The 13,883-nt window shown below is 34.6% G+C and overlaps 1 protein-coding gene across 1 annotated transcript in view; it reads left to right on the top strand.

Annotated features, from left to right (window-relative positions):
• VPS13B (vacuolar protein sorting 13 homolog B) overlaps positions 1-13,883 on the top strand; it is a gene marked incomplete at both ends in the record, with an annotated part of 421,628 nt that overhangs the window by 205,264 nt on the left and 202,481 nt on the right. The window contains one exon of the mRNA XM_079533473.1: positions 8,911-9,038. Coding sequence (XP_079389599.1) covers positions 8,911-9,038 — 128 coding nt within the window. The remainder of the gene's footprint in view (positions 1-8,910; positions 9,039-13,883) is intronic.

Here is a 13,883-nt window from a genome sequence, read left to right as displayed (position 1 = left end):
TAATCAAGATGATATGGCATTCTGGGATTTTGTAAGCTATTTAATCATACAGTACTGTCTGCAAGTTGTAAAATAGGACATCATCCAACAAAAGTGACTATCCAGCTGAGACTTTTGATAATCCTTCTGAAATATAATGAACAAATTCTCTTTTCTTTTGCATTGATGTTTATTCCCAGATAATCATGAAGTACTTCAAGATGTTGTCTGCTGAAAATGAGGTTATGATCTTGTCCATTAGTGGTAGACTAAAAAGTACTAAAACCAGAAAATCTGTTTGCTGAATATTACAAGAGTTGCTATGTTATTGGTAGAATGATAGAAAACTCTTGAAATTTAATTGATTTCATTTATACGTATTTTTATTTTTTAGCATCAGTGTTTTTATTTTACCATTCTTTAACGAATATCCTTTGTTTTTGTTTGTAACAGAACAACTATATTAAGTATATTCTTTATTTTACTATCTGTACCATCTATAGTTCTGCTATACCAATGTCATAAGTGATCTGTGTTGTGTCCAAACATTTCCTGTTGTACAAAGCTGTAGCTCACAAGAGAAACTCATGGGATTTTTAGGTTTGATATGAAGAAATGGGATTTAAAATGTCCTTTGTAAAACCTTTATTTGCGGTGACGTACATAACCCACGAAGGAAACTCATCAGGAAATCTGACTTGTTTTGTTTAATGTCTGACGTAGTTTGAAAGAATGATGCATTCAGCATCCCTTTTTGTCTGAACAAAACCTAATTGTGGCAAAGCTTTGAAAAGTTCAGTTACCAGAGTTGTTCTTTGACTCGAAGAAGCAGGGACTTGCATGTGTTTTGGAGTTACGTAAGCATTCTAATAACATATAAGGGTGCTTTCATTTATTATATTGAAGTTTGCTCTTTAACTCATCTAAATAAGTGTCAAAGACTCTATTAGAGGTAGGACTGACAAAGTGAAGTTTATAAAAAGAGGTTATGGAAAACTAGAGTTGATAAAATCAAGTTACCCAGATATTTTCCTTCGAGTTTTTTTACATACTTTTTCTACTACTACCTCCATAGGAATCAGCCGGTAAGAGTATTGACTTTTTCTCATTTCTTGGACAACGGGAAATAGCGTGCGGTTGGAAATAAGGTGGACATTATCTTTTATTAGCTTTTAGAACGTGCCATGCATGACATAGTTGCTTGTTTGAAGACAAGCCAGTGTTTTCAAATGTGTATCTGTTTGCTACACTCTGGAGATAAAATGCCAGGTGTAAAGCACCTGAAGTTTTTGAGATTTACCTGCAAAAAAGGGGAGTTCAAAAATAAAATGAATGCCAAAGAGCAAAAGTATTGTCTAGTGAAGAAATAATTTACAGGGATGCTCTGTCCCCTTCAAAAGAACATTCAAATTTCCCCTTGTTAAAGGAAGAAGAGCCATATCGTACTGCAGCACCATGCAGACTTGTTCTCCATATTCCCTCATGGCATTTCAGGTGATGTTAGAAGCTTTCCAGTCTCTTTGTCACAGTTGGAATTGGACTGGAAGATTCGGGGGACAGTAAAAACTAGCACACATATTGCATTGTTTCTCTCGTTATGAAGCTCTCAGTGTAAATAATTAGAAAAGGTAGAATGAATACAGGTATAAAAGGTGAGATCTCTTTCTGAGAGAAATTTCAGTAGATCATTTCTTTACAGATGCATGATGTGCTGAAATATGGTGATTGAATTACTTACTAAGCTGAAAATAGAGTTCTGATTTTTTTTTTAATGGATCCCTTTTACTGATCCCTTCTATTTTTAACTTGATTTCCTTTCTTTTAATTTTCACCTACTTCCTGTCTGTGTTTCCTTTGTCTTTTTGCAAAGAAGCATAAAAAGCACGCTGATTACATGTCCAGGTACCTATGCTTTAATAGCTTTTTAGGTAAGAGGGACAGCAATCCTTGTAAGCCCCATATGTCTTAACAATCAAAGCTGTAGCTACAGATTCTTTAAGGAATCAGAAACCTGAGAACGTGGATGCAAGCACATGTATGTAGTCTTCAGAGATTGAAAGAGGTTGTATCTTAAGACCATGCTATTCAGGTGATGAGTTGGAATTTATGCTTTTCATGTCTAGCATAATCTTAGCAGTGACTCCCTCGAGAATATTTAGAAACCAACCCTATGTATTAAATGAAAGCAGTTTGTAATCACAGCTGTAAAATGATTTAAAACATTGATCTTGAGTTCAGTTTATTAGCTAATGGTTGCTGAGACATTGCCAAAAGTGAAGCATGGGAAAAGAGCAAAACTTCTATTTATATGGTATGTCTGTGAAAATCCAAGTTTTCTGTTCTTAAGTCTCAAATGGAAGTTATTTATAAATCTCCTTAACCACAGAGGCCTCAAAAACAGAGTAAGATAGCAGAATACATGGTTTACATTTTGTATGATGTGGCCATAAACAAGCAAGATAATAAAGAAAGAATATTAAAAAAAAAAAAGAAAAAAAAAAAAAAAGAAAAAAGGATTTGCCTGATTTTCTTCATCTACCACTTCTCCCATTTTCAGCAATTCAGGGGTTCTCTGTTAGTTCAGTGAAAAGTGATTTAGTGATTTCCAGACTTGTAGTGTAGCTTTAATGAGTGGGTAGTGGCACAACGTTTAATATGTGTGTTTAAATTCATAGTATGTATGCAGTGTGCCTGTGCAGGCAGGTAATACGGGTTGCTGAGTAGATGTGGCAGTGCCTGTGGGACGCTGCTCAGCTGGGGGCACGTTGATGCCCACACTGGATATTGCCCGAACATGAGCCACACAGCCACAAATTGAAGTAGGTTGTTTGGGACATTTTGCAAGATGGATGTGATATATAAGTGTATAAGTATTATAACTAGAATGCTGTACGAGGTTCCTGCTAAATTGAGTTGGAATGCAAAAGAAACTTTGGCAAATGTCAGAGAAATCTAGTTGCTGAAAAATCAATGGATTATATGAAGCATTTGAATTAGTACATTGCTATTTCTGCTCAATGAACTGAATGATTATCGTTTATTCATGCTTGCCTTGGAATGTATTACTGATGATTTATTTGGGAAGATGAATGAAATTAAACAGATGCTAAGTAGGCTAAGTAAAATGTAGGAATTTAAATCTGACACACATCTACCTCAGGTGCCTGAAAGTACAAAACCTGTTATGTTTTTATAACTGGATTGTAGTTCTTGGAAAGATTGCTTAAATAGAAGGTCTCTGGGCTCAGATAACTTAGAGTAACTTCTAAATGGCAAGACAATCATATACCCATACCAAGAAATATTATGGTTTTTCTCAGGTAGTAAAATGTTTTACTTCAGTTGTGTGATGGCATGATATTTTCAGTTCCATGTGTGGAGTTTAAGAACATTAGGAACACAAATCCAATGTAGTACATCAAATATGTTTTCTGTATGGAAAAATTAAAAGATGTGGCTTTTTGTTTTATATTACTTAAAAAACTAAGGAACAGTCAGTGTATTTTTAAAAGGTAAGGTAGACAAGCAAGCAGAATTCTTCCTGTGTTTACCAGGAAAGTTCTTGCAAACCTGAAGGCTGACATTCTTATTTATTTGGAATTGAAAGCAATGTTAAAACAAATTCAGGCATGGCTTTAGTTTTGAAATCACATACAGCAAGTTTTAATTGTGACTAGTATAGCAGGTCAGTATTGCCTGTGAAAAACTATTATTGATTTGTATTAATGTGTTAGTCCTTCTTTATTTATTTTCCCAGTAGTAAGTAGATTTTTTTCCCTAAAAATCATGCAATAATTGGATTTGATGGGAGAAAAAGCTAACCATACCCATTCCGTATCTTACTCTCACTTTCACACAGAAAGCTTTTTTGCTTGCATAACCACATCCACATCACATTCAATTTGAGTTACTGGCATACATTTGCTCTACAAAAAGACATTTGCTAAGAAGTCCAAAGATTCCATATTTTAATGTTTTTGACACATCACCACAAAAATTAAGTTGTGAATTCTTGTAAAACACTTTGATGTGTACTGGTAGTTCAGAAAATACTGGTACGCACTTCTATCACCTAATGAGTATGCTACTTAGATGAACTCTTCATTTTTAAATTGGATTGTAGGAAATATTAATGCACAAAGTAAGAAAACATTCTCAGCAAGTTAATCTTCTGTTTCTGCAATTTCTTTTATGTATATGTATACATACTTATATATATATAAACACTTAGTATTAAATTGCGGAGCAAAATTACTGCATGGAAATGAATTGTACTGAGAACAAAATTTGTTCCTTTGGCATAATAATATATAAAAGCGTGATTCATTTGTAATACTTTCATGTATCTCTGTATATAGGCATGTATGTTGTTCTACAAGTACAAAAATATATAAACGTAGGAAGAAAGCTGAAATGCCAACCAAAAGTCAAACAGGCTTTTATATAAGAGTTTTAGTGACTTTTGCTTTAGCTGGTATTATACATGGAAGCTGAAAACTGCTGGTTAACAGAAAAGAAAAAAAAAAAGGAATTTTAGGTAGGTGGTGGGTGTGCTGTGTTTTTTCTATAACATATGAAGAAACTAGTTAATCTTCTGAAACAAAAAATTAAAAAAATAATAAAAATCTCTAGTCCATTTAGATTTTCATCTTTTTTTCCAGAGTTCTTTGAAGTTTGAATTTTCTCCTCCACTGCTTTTCAATCTCATTTCTAATCCCTCAGACTCCTTGATCAGTTCCTTAATGGCTTGCATTAGTAGCAAACACTTTTTTTTTCTATTTCTGATAAAAAAAAACTGTATCTAATGCATTAAAATACATATATTTATTAAGAAACCCCAATGAGTACTTTGACACTACAGAGACAATTTGTAATTTTATTAGATAAATCTTTCCAGAAAGAGCTTTCCCTCAACTTCATTTACTGTTCGTGTGTTTTGCTGCTGCCATGGCCTCTTAGTATCTATGGTTAACTTGCAGTAGCGTTTTTCTCAGCTTAGCTCATTTCTAGCGTGTGAGAAGTATAAGACAGATGATGTGAGGTGGGAAGGAAAGCTTGCCCAGCATGCTGAGGTCATATGATGCACATCTTGAGTAGAGTCATGCACTGGGGAGAGACTATCCTGCTGATGACTGTGGCACGGGTATCTGTGTATGAACCTTGACTTTCATTTCTAAGCTTTTGGAGAACACTGACAGTATGGGTTGGCCTGCAGCAAGATGGCCTTTTCTAACCAGAAAGGAGCTGCTCTCCCTTGTATATTTATAAACTACCCGGGCACACAGTGAGCCAGGAGAAAGGAGTCTTGTGTCGGAAGAACGAGACATGATAGAACTGCACCACCTACAAAATAGGAATAAGATATTGGCATTGTAATTTACCTGCTTTGAGGTCAATTACCAGTTGTAAGGAAGGCAGAACCAAAAGCATGAGGCCGCTGATGAGTACAGATGACTGGTGGTCCTCAGCCCAGTAGTAGAAAACCTCTGATCTGTGGTCTTTGCTTTTATTTATTAGAGGAAATGTCCATTTGCCCCCAAATCATGTCACTTCAAAGAGTTTATTTTCTCTTTTGAGTTCTAAAGTCACTAAATATAGCACTAATTTTCCCAAAGTTATTTTTATTTTTAGAACATCTGTTTTGTTGATCAGATTTCTAAAGCAAACAGTTCCTGGTAAGCCAGAAAAAAAAGGAGAGACCTATGTCTTTATAAAAAAACAAGCACAATCTGTATCTAGAACTTATGCCTGTAAGTCTCGCATAGTGTCATCTACAAAGAGAAGACACAATTAATTTTGAAAGACTGCATCTCTAACAATAAATGGTGAAATGAGTTGCGGAAATTATTGCTCTTGATAGCTCAATCCTGGTTGAAGCTGATCAGTCCTTTTCAAAGTCTGTTCAGTACAGACATTACGGTGTGTCCTCTGAATTTGGTGAGCGTGGCAGCCCCTGAGTGACTGCTTTGAAAAAGATGCGGTGTATGTTTGTACTAAAACAGCACTTAGGTGTTATGGGACTTGAGAACAAAGTAGGAATCAATACATTGGTTTTCTTTAAAATTCAGCTTTGTACAACCCAAGGCAACCCCCCGCTCCTTTTTCCTTTCTCAACAGTTTTGTAAATGTTTCAGACAAATCCTATTTTCTATCCAGCTATTGCTGACTGGCTCCTGGCTTCAGCACAGGACTGATTACTGTGCCAGGAAATGTTCCTGGATTTTTCAGTTCAGTAGTAGCTGAGTAGCATAATTATTTTAGTAGATTAACCTTCATACTGAGACAGATGGAGCTGATCCAGTCTAAGTATCTACTATAGAGGAGTAGCCAAACACACTGAATAGCCATACCAGACTGCAGACTCTTAGCAACTGTCATCTCCTGATATAATCTCCCATCAGGCAAGGCTGACATTGTTCTGCCTCAGTAGCCTCAGTATCCCTCTAGACAGAGCTGTTGCTCTTATCAGTACAGGGTTTAAAAAAAAAAAAAAAAAGACAACAAGAAAAAAGGGAAACAACAAAAAAAGGGAACAGATTACTTCTTTCTTCACTTTTTCAGAAGTTACAACAGTTATTTCTGAATTAGTTTGTTTCCACCCTGAAGCATATCTTATTATCAGACACCTCTTATTAATTCCCTGTTTTTCAGGATTTCTGATTGAATGGGACTTTATGTTGTTTGCATTTCAGAGGCTTTCTTTTTTTCCATCTTTTGTTGAGTATGGGGTATTAGAGTGAAGCTGTTGTCTATCGTAGGTACTCCTGGAATTAGAAACAGAGCAGCTTTGCAGACTTAAGTTGTGCATACATAGAGAAAAACAAGTGAAGTTTCAGCTATCTAATTTTATTTTTAGTTCATAGGCATCGATTTCTGGCATTAGATGGTTGGTTCCCTTTAATGAGAGAGATTTAGTGATGTGTTTCCCAGTTAAGAAGACATGACAAACTGGAGCAAAACCTAGTCTTAGATCCCATTCATGAGAAATGCGCTTGTCAAGTGGCATAAGGTGTTAATATTCCTTGCTGACTGTGCTGAGGAATAGTTTTATATTGTATTTGTCTTCTCATCCTAACCTGAGGAATTCCTCCCTCTGATATTTTCAAAGACTCAGAGTGACTTTACATAATGTCCTCCCCTTTGCCCACCCTTGTATTGAGTTCTCTGTTCCACTCTGTTGTTTTAATCTTTCTTCTTACTCAAGCTGTTCCTGATTCTTACCTTGTATTATGTGCAGCATAGGGCCTGCCTACACAAAGAATGTGTTGTGAATTCAGCTCTGCCATACCAAGAATTTTAAAAGGCAGTGCCTGTTCCTCACTAAATGTCTTAATTTTAACATGATATGTTTGTAGTATGGATTGAATGCTCACTACATCGCGTAAAAGTCAAAAAAAGAAAAGATTATAGTTACTCCATGGTGCTTTTCCATATGGAAAATATACTTTTTGTCTTTCCAGCACAACTGACAGCAAACAATCCTGAAATGTCATGCTTTCTGCATTCTAATGATCCAGTTTTAACTGTCTATAATTGTAACAGATCCATTTTTGCAGCCAGAAAGATCTGGCTCAGATTCTCCCTCTTTTACCATCTTAGAATCGTTTGAATCCTCCTTGGTTTAATATCATGCTTCTCTTTCCTTTCAGATCATTCAAATGTTAATTGTTGAAGGATTGTGTCTAGAATATTAATCAACTCTGATCATTTTTAGCCTTGATTAAAAAAATATCAAAATTATTCCTTAAGTGGCACAAACTTTGCACACTGTTAGCAGAAATTCACCTTTCAGCTATTTCGTTTTTAATTCTTTGGATGTTTACTTGCATGTTCAAAACTGAATGAAGACCAGTGACACATATAAAGGGGCACAGAATTTTGCCCACCTGAGTTGCACTGATAGCATAATTCCATTTTAAGAATTTTTCTGTAGTTGTGCTGCAGATTGCTCCTGTCTGTATAATTTGGAAACATAAATAGTCATACTTGTGGAGATTTTAATTTTGCAGTTTTGTCAGCTCAACAAGATGTACACCAATGCTGGAAATATTGAGGAGGCTTGCAATAATTTGATGCATATCCCAAAACTTACAAGGAGGAGAACATATCCTGTAAGAGATCACAGAAGGAACTGTGTACTCCTTATGCATTTTTAATGATTCTGAAATTACTACTTGATCCATTCCCTTTTTGTATTGCTATTTTGCTTATATTCAGTTTAGTGCTAGTACTATCTAAAATCTTTTTATATTCATGTTACTGAAAGCCTAAAGATTTAAGGAAGCTTACTGCTTTACTAGAAATCATTGAATTTAGCTGAAATATTTCCTGAAATATTTCAGTTACTTCTGTACCTCTTAAATTTGACAAAATTGTTCCATTTTCAGGTTTTTTTTAATGCATACTTGCAGTTTATGCTAAGTGATATATTTATTTATTTATTTATTTACTTATTTTAATAGAAAACTACTTAATGGCTGTAATGTAATATGGACTTCATTTCTTACAACTTTGAAAAACTAAAACCTTTTCCAGATTGCCCTGGCAGCAATGTATGTGAAAACATATATTTGCTGCTATTCCGTCGCCAAATAGGTTATCACACTTTGGAAACTGACTTAATTTGCTTAGGTTATGCTTTCTTCATAATATTTACTTAACAATTTATGTTAAGAAATTAAGAATTTCTCCAAGTGCTTTTGACACATTGCATTTCTCAACAGGCTTAACTGATGCAGTTGTACTGCCAAGTTTGAAACTTCAAGCAATAGAAACTTCTGCTATGCACTGTTATCTCAGAGATGGTGAGATAGTGAGTTTTGTAGTGAGATGAGGTCTCTTCTAGAATTTAAAATAAGTAATCTTTTTCCGTGCTGCCCCTATGTTACGTTATATGTTATTGATACAGCTGAATTTTGTTGTTTGCATTAGAATCTCGCCCTCTATCACTTCCTGTGAAAACCATGCTGAACTCATCTGAAGGCTGCAGAAGTCCTGAAGAAAGAATGAAAGAATTTATTGGAATAGTATGGAATGCAGTTAAGCGCCTTACACTTCAGGTAAGATGAAAAGGAAGTGAGAAAAACTATGTCTTTCCAAACTTTATGATATTTTTTATGTATCCTAGTGCTTTTTATGAAGGGTGTTTAAAGGAGCTCTAAGGTTTTATTGTTTTATTTCAGTAGTTTCAAAGTCCTAGAGGCTGAAAAATTAAGTAGAGAGTTTTGGTAAATTAAGCTAAGAATTCTTTCATTTTCAATTATTAGTTTTCAAAATACTTTTCTACATTTAAGGGGTAGATCGTTTTAAGAGTTACATCAAGGGAAAAATGCTTGGCATGCTTCTCTATTATAAAAGTAGTTAGCTACCTTTTTATCGATAGTTAGATTTGCTGAATATCAACCTTGCTAAACATAATTGAACAAAAAGTGTATGATGCATAATTTTTGAGTTGTGTGATACGAAACAGTGTTCTGCTGTGATGGGTCGGATGCTTACGCATGTGCCTTTTTATAGAGAACAATCAGATGATCAGTCAGATTAAAATATTTAATCCTACACTGTTTTAGATTGTGATCTGAGATCAGTAAAAGCAGGGATTTCATGTATCCAAATATATGCACGCTATGCACAAAAAAGGCAATGTTAGAAATCCATTGTTTTGATTACATATCTAAAGCTAGATGATTTAGAAGTGCTATCATATGTCAAGTGTGTGCTTGGAAATTACACTAATTTAGAATTATTATGAACAGTGCCTTTTGAACAGTATGTTCAATGAGAGTTAGTATTTTATGGTCCACCTATGATGTTTCATCCTTTAGAACACCGATGTGTAGTAGCAGAACTATTTCCATATTAAAGTAAAATAAAATAAAATTTATTGGCAGAAATGAATGCTTTTTTTCCCTCTTCCCTACCAAGAAAAATATTTATATACAGCCTTCTGCTCCCAGAATGTTCTCTTTTGGTGCTTTCACTTGCCGAAGATAATTGAGGATCAAAATATATGAAAGATTGGAAATTTAATATATCCTGAGCAAAACCATCAGATTTGTGACTTAACTGCATAGTAAAGCTGAGGAGACACTTAAGGAGACAACTTAACTTTGCTTTCAGATAGCTATTTCATCATTGTTTCATGAGTATTTTGTTTGTTTTCCATTCTTTCTTAATGTCATCGTGCTGCAGATGAGAATGACTAGATAAGAAGAGTCGGGGGAGATCGTTTCTAAGTTGTTTGAAGGAAACAGAGTGTTTTTGTAATGTCTGTGTAATACCTAACACAACGAAACTCATTATGTAAACCATACCCATGGTGTAAGTCATAAAAATAATAATTAGGATGATGGTGAAGAACTGAATCCTTTCGAAACGGCAAAAGATGAATCAGGACAAAGATATTGTATGTTTCTTCTGCTCATATTTTTCATTGCTAGCTTTGTTGCATGAGCCACTAACAAAGTGAATTTGGTTTGAAGAATGGGTCACTTACTCAACAGTTAATAAGTTTGTATTACTAAGAAAAAATAAGTTTGTGTTCAAACTAAGGTTTTTCTGTGGGGATGAAAATTGGTGGATGAAAAGTGCTAGGTGTGTGTTTTCTCAAAGAGTAATTTGTAAATATATCTTTACTATTACATAACACGAGTGATCTAGAGCTACTGGTGGTATAATTTTTTTTCTTTTGTTTTTTGTTTTTTTCTTATTAGGTACTAATTTTGTATATTTTTTATTATTTGTTATTTATTATTTATTTAGTTTAGGTGCTATACTTCTATTATTTAGCTTATACAGGTGAGTTTTATTTTGCTGTGGGTTTTTTGATATGGTATTTGGATGCTTTCAATTTTCAGCATTGTGTGTATGTAGCCATGTTTTTAATTTTTATCAGTGATGAAATTCCTGTGAAATCACACAGCGGTTTACACACTTTTGATGTGTTTCATCCCAGTGCTTCAGCCATACTTGGTAAAGCAGATGCCAGTCTCTTGGCAGAGGACAGTGTGTGTTACTGCAAGAAGTAGCTGCAAACTCCAAGGCATTGTGCAGTCGCCAAGAATGTTTCCAAACAGATGTGTGGTAGCCTTTCTTAGTGAAATGCCATTGATTGGTACATGTGCTTACTGTCCTTGTTAGTGCTTAGCAGTCTGTCTAGCCATTTTCTTTGGATATATTTTTCAAGACATAAATACATATGCACAGTTCTTTCTTTCAATATTAACCACAGTGGGAAAGCTGAATCTGTGAAAAGCGATGTGTGGATAACAAGATCAGGGTTGACCGTTTTTCAGTTTAAGTATAGTATAATACATTTATACCTTTAATAAAATACGTGTTTAGATTTTTTGTGGATAGGAAAAGCCAAATTTCTGTAATATTTTTTTTAGTTTAAATACTTGAGCACCTTTTTCTGAAGCTATTTTCGTGTTCCTGGATCTTCTATTAACATGTTTGTAGAACAGCGAAGTCTACAGTTGTCATCAGATAAAGCAGAACTTCATAACTTAAAATCATCAAAGGATTATTCTTTTAGTGGAAGTTTGAGCAAGTAAAAGTGCTTGGAACCGTAATAACTGGAAAGTTTATTTTGGATCCAAAGCTGGTACTTGCTTAGCCCTAACTCTGGCTTGCTAATGATAGAATATTGCATGACGATTTTGTGCATTGGAGTTGTGGTAAGCTATTAGTATTTGAGTGAAAAGACTTTCGTACTTTACTGTAGAAAGTTGCTTTTATTATTTAGTTGTTGTAGGATTTTATATGCAGCCTTGAAGTCTTCTTGGCAGTTACACCGTGATGGAGATTAATACTCACTTTTCACATGTTCTTCAAACTAATAGTTGCTAGAATTGTGAAGCCGTATAAACACAATTATTTTTAATTGGTCGCAAATACTGGATTCCAGTGAGAAAAATGAAGGATCTGTATTAAAAGCAAATGAATTAATGACTAATCTTGTAATGAATGCCAGCTAAGAGTGTAATTATTGCATATAAAACGTAGCCAGCTATTCCACATGCCTTTAAATATCCCTGAAATTGTTTGAAAAAGTAAGTCTGTTTCCTGAAATTATTGAAAATAATATTTTCTTTGAGGCACATAACTTATACAAATTTCAGTCAAAGTGAAACATTGACTGTAATAACTCTAAGGATGAGATTTAGTAGAGCTCTTTGAACAGCATTCTTTTTATTCTTGTGTCCAGTAGAGACTTTGTGACTTATAACAATGGCAGCTATGACCAGTTTTATTCATATTCAGCAGTTAGGAGATGAGGTGATTTCTTAACATAGTTACTTACAAAGAACTGTCAAAAAAATAAAATTCTTCATTACTAAATAAAGGCTTATTTAAATGAACCTTGCTTAGGGAAAAAGCAGGAATACTTCATAGTGCTAAGACGGTGTTTCAAGAGGTCTAAGAAAATGTAGCAGATCCTTGTTATATTCATTTCTGTGTACAGGCAGCCTGCTCATTCAGTTCTCGCAGTTATGTGCTCAACTTTACTTTTGCATCTTTTGTTTTTTGTTGTACTTGAAAACATGAAATTCTGACCTTTTTAAATTCTAGTGGACAGTGCTATCTGATTCAGCTGCAAATGGTCAAGTTGGGTTGGACAAATTTGTATGTTGGGGGCTAAGCATAACACCTACCTGAGATTTGTAACAGTAGATCTTCACAGTTTTGGAAGTAATTATGAAGCTCCCTGAAAAAGACATCAGCCTTTCTGACGAGAGAATATGATGGATGATGATTAGTGTGGAGAGGGGCCATTTTCGAGGAGACAGCTTTATGAGTGTCACCTAATAGGTCATCTTCCACACCTCTAATTGGTTTAAATGGCTATAAAACATGGGTTGGGGAAATTAATCTCATTGTGTTGCCATCGTGAAAGGCTGCAGAGGCTCTTGCGTAAGCTTTCCCTCTTTGTTGTGCTTTTGCATAACTGTGGACTGTCACTTGTTCGGGTTGCTCTCTTCCATCTACTTCACAGTTATGAAAGCCTAATTCTTTTGCAGGGTATGTATTTCATAGTTCTCTCTATAGAGCAATGCTTTCTTCTTTTAAAATATGAACTAAAATAGTCAATTTATTCCAGTAACTAAATACTTTCCTTTTTATATAACCGAGATCTTTAAGTCATTATGCTTTTTGAGGTTTATGTATTAGTAAAAGCTTAGAGCAATATGCTTTGGTTAACATTTTGAAAGTAGAAGAGAAAATACTGCCTGCTTCATAGGTTTATCATTAGTGTACGTTACTTAGCGTGTGTAGGTCTTGACATAATAGAAATGAAAATAGAGGGTGATACTGTTTCAAGAATTTGTAATAATTCCTTCTCTTTAACACATGAATGTGTTCAGTATTGGCAAAAGAACACGTTGCTACCAAAACTGAAATAAGATCCTTGAAACAGAAAGGATGTTGCCATGGAAAAATGAAGTAACACTCAGCACAGCTGCGAAGCATTAATGAATAGGATATTTTTTTAAAAGATCATTTGTGTTTGGTGTGGCTTGGAGGGTCCCAACCAGATGGTTTCCATGAACAGGATCTGACCCCCAGCTTCAGGACTTCTTACTGGCAGATTACTTCATTTTCTTTCCCTTGGATTGTCAGATCCTTACATTAATGCAAGATTTACTGTTGCAGATTTATATTCCGCTACATAAATCAGTCACATTTTACATTAAATTCACAATTTTAGACACACAGTTTAACAGTTATTTAAAAAGTGTAAAAAGATTTATATGATAGCTTAAATATATGCTATTGATGTCGTTTACTTTTAAGATATTTAAACAACGTATATTTTAAAGCACTTTCTGATTGGTGAAGCAAGCTGTAGCACACGTTCTCTCTTTTTGTCCGATGTTTTATTCTACCCTTTCAGGTGCACT

Source organism: Tetrao urogallus, assembly GCF_951394365.1.
Source record: "Tetrao urogallus genome assembly, chromosome: 3".
NCBI classification, from domain to species: domain Eukaryota; kingdom Metazoa; phylum Chordata; class Aves; order Galliformes; family Phasianidae; genus Tetrao; species Tetrao urogallus.
This window is presented reverse-complemented; position numbering and strand designations above follow the sequence as displayed.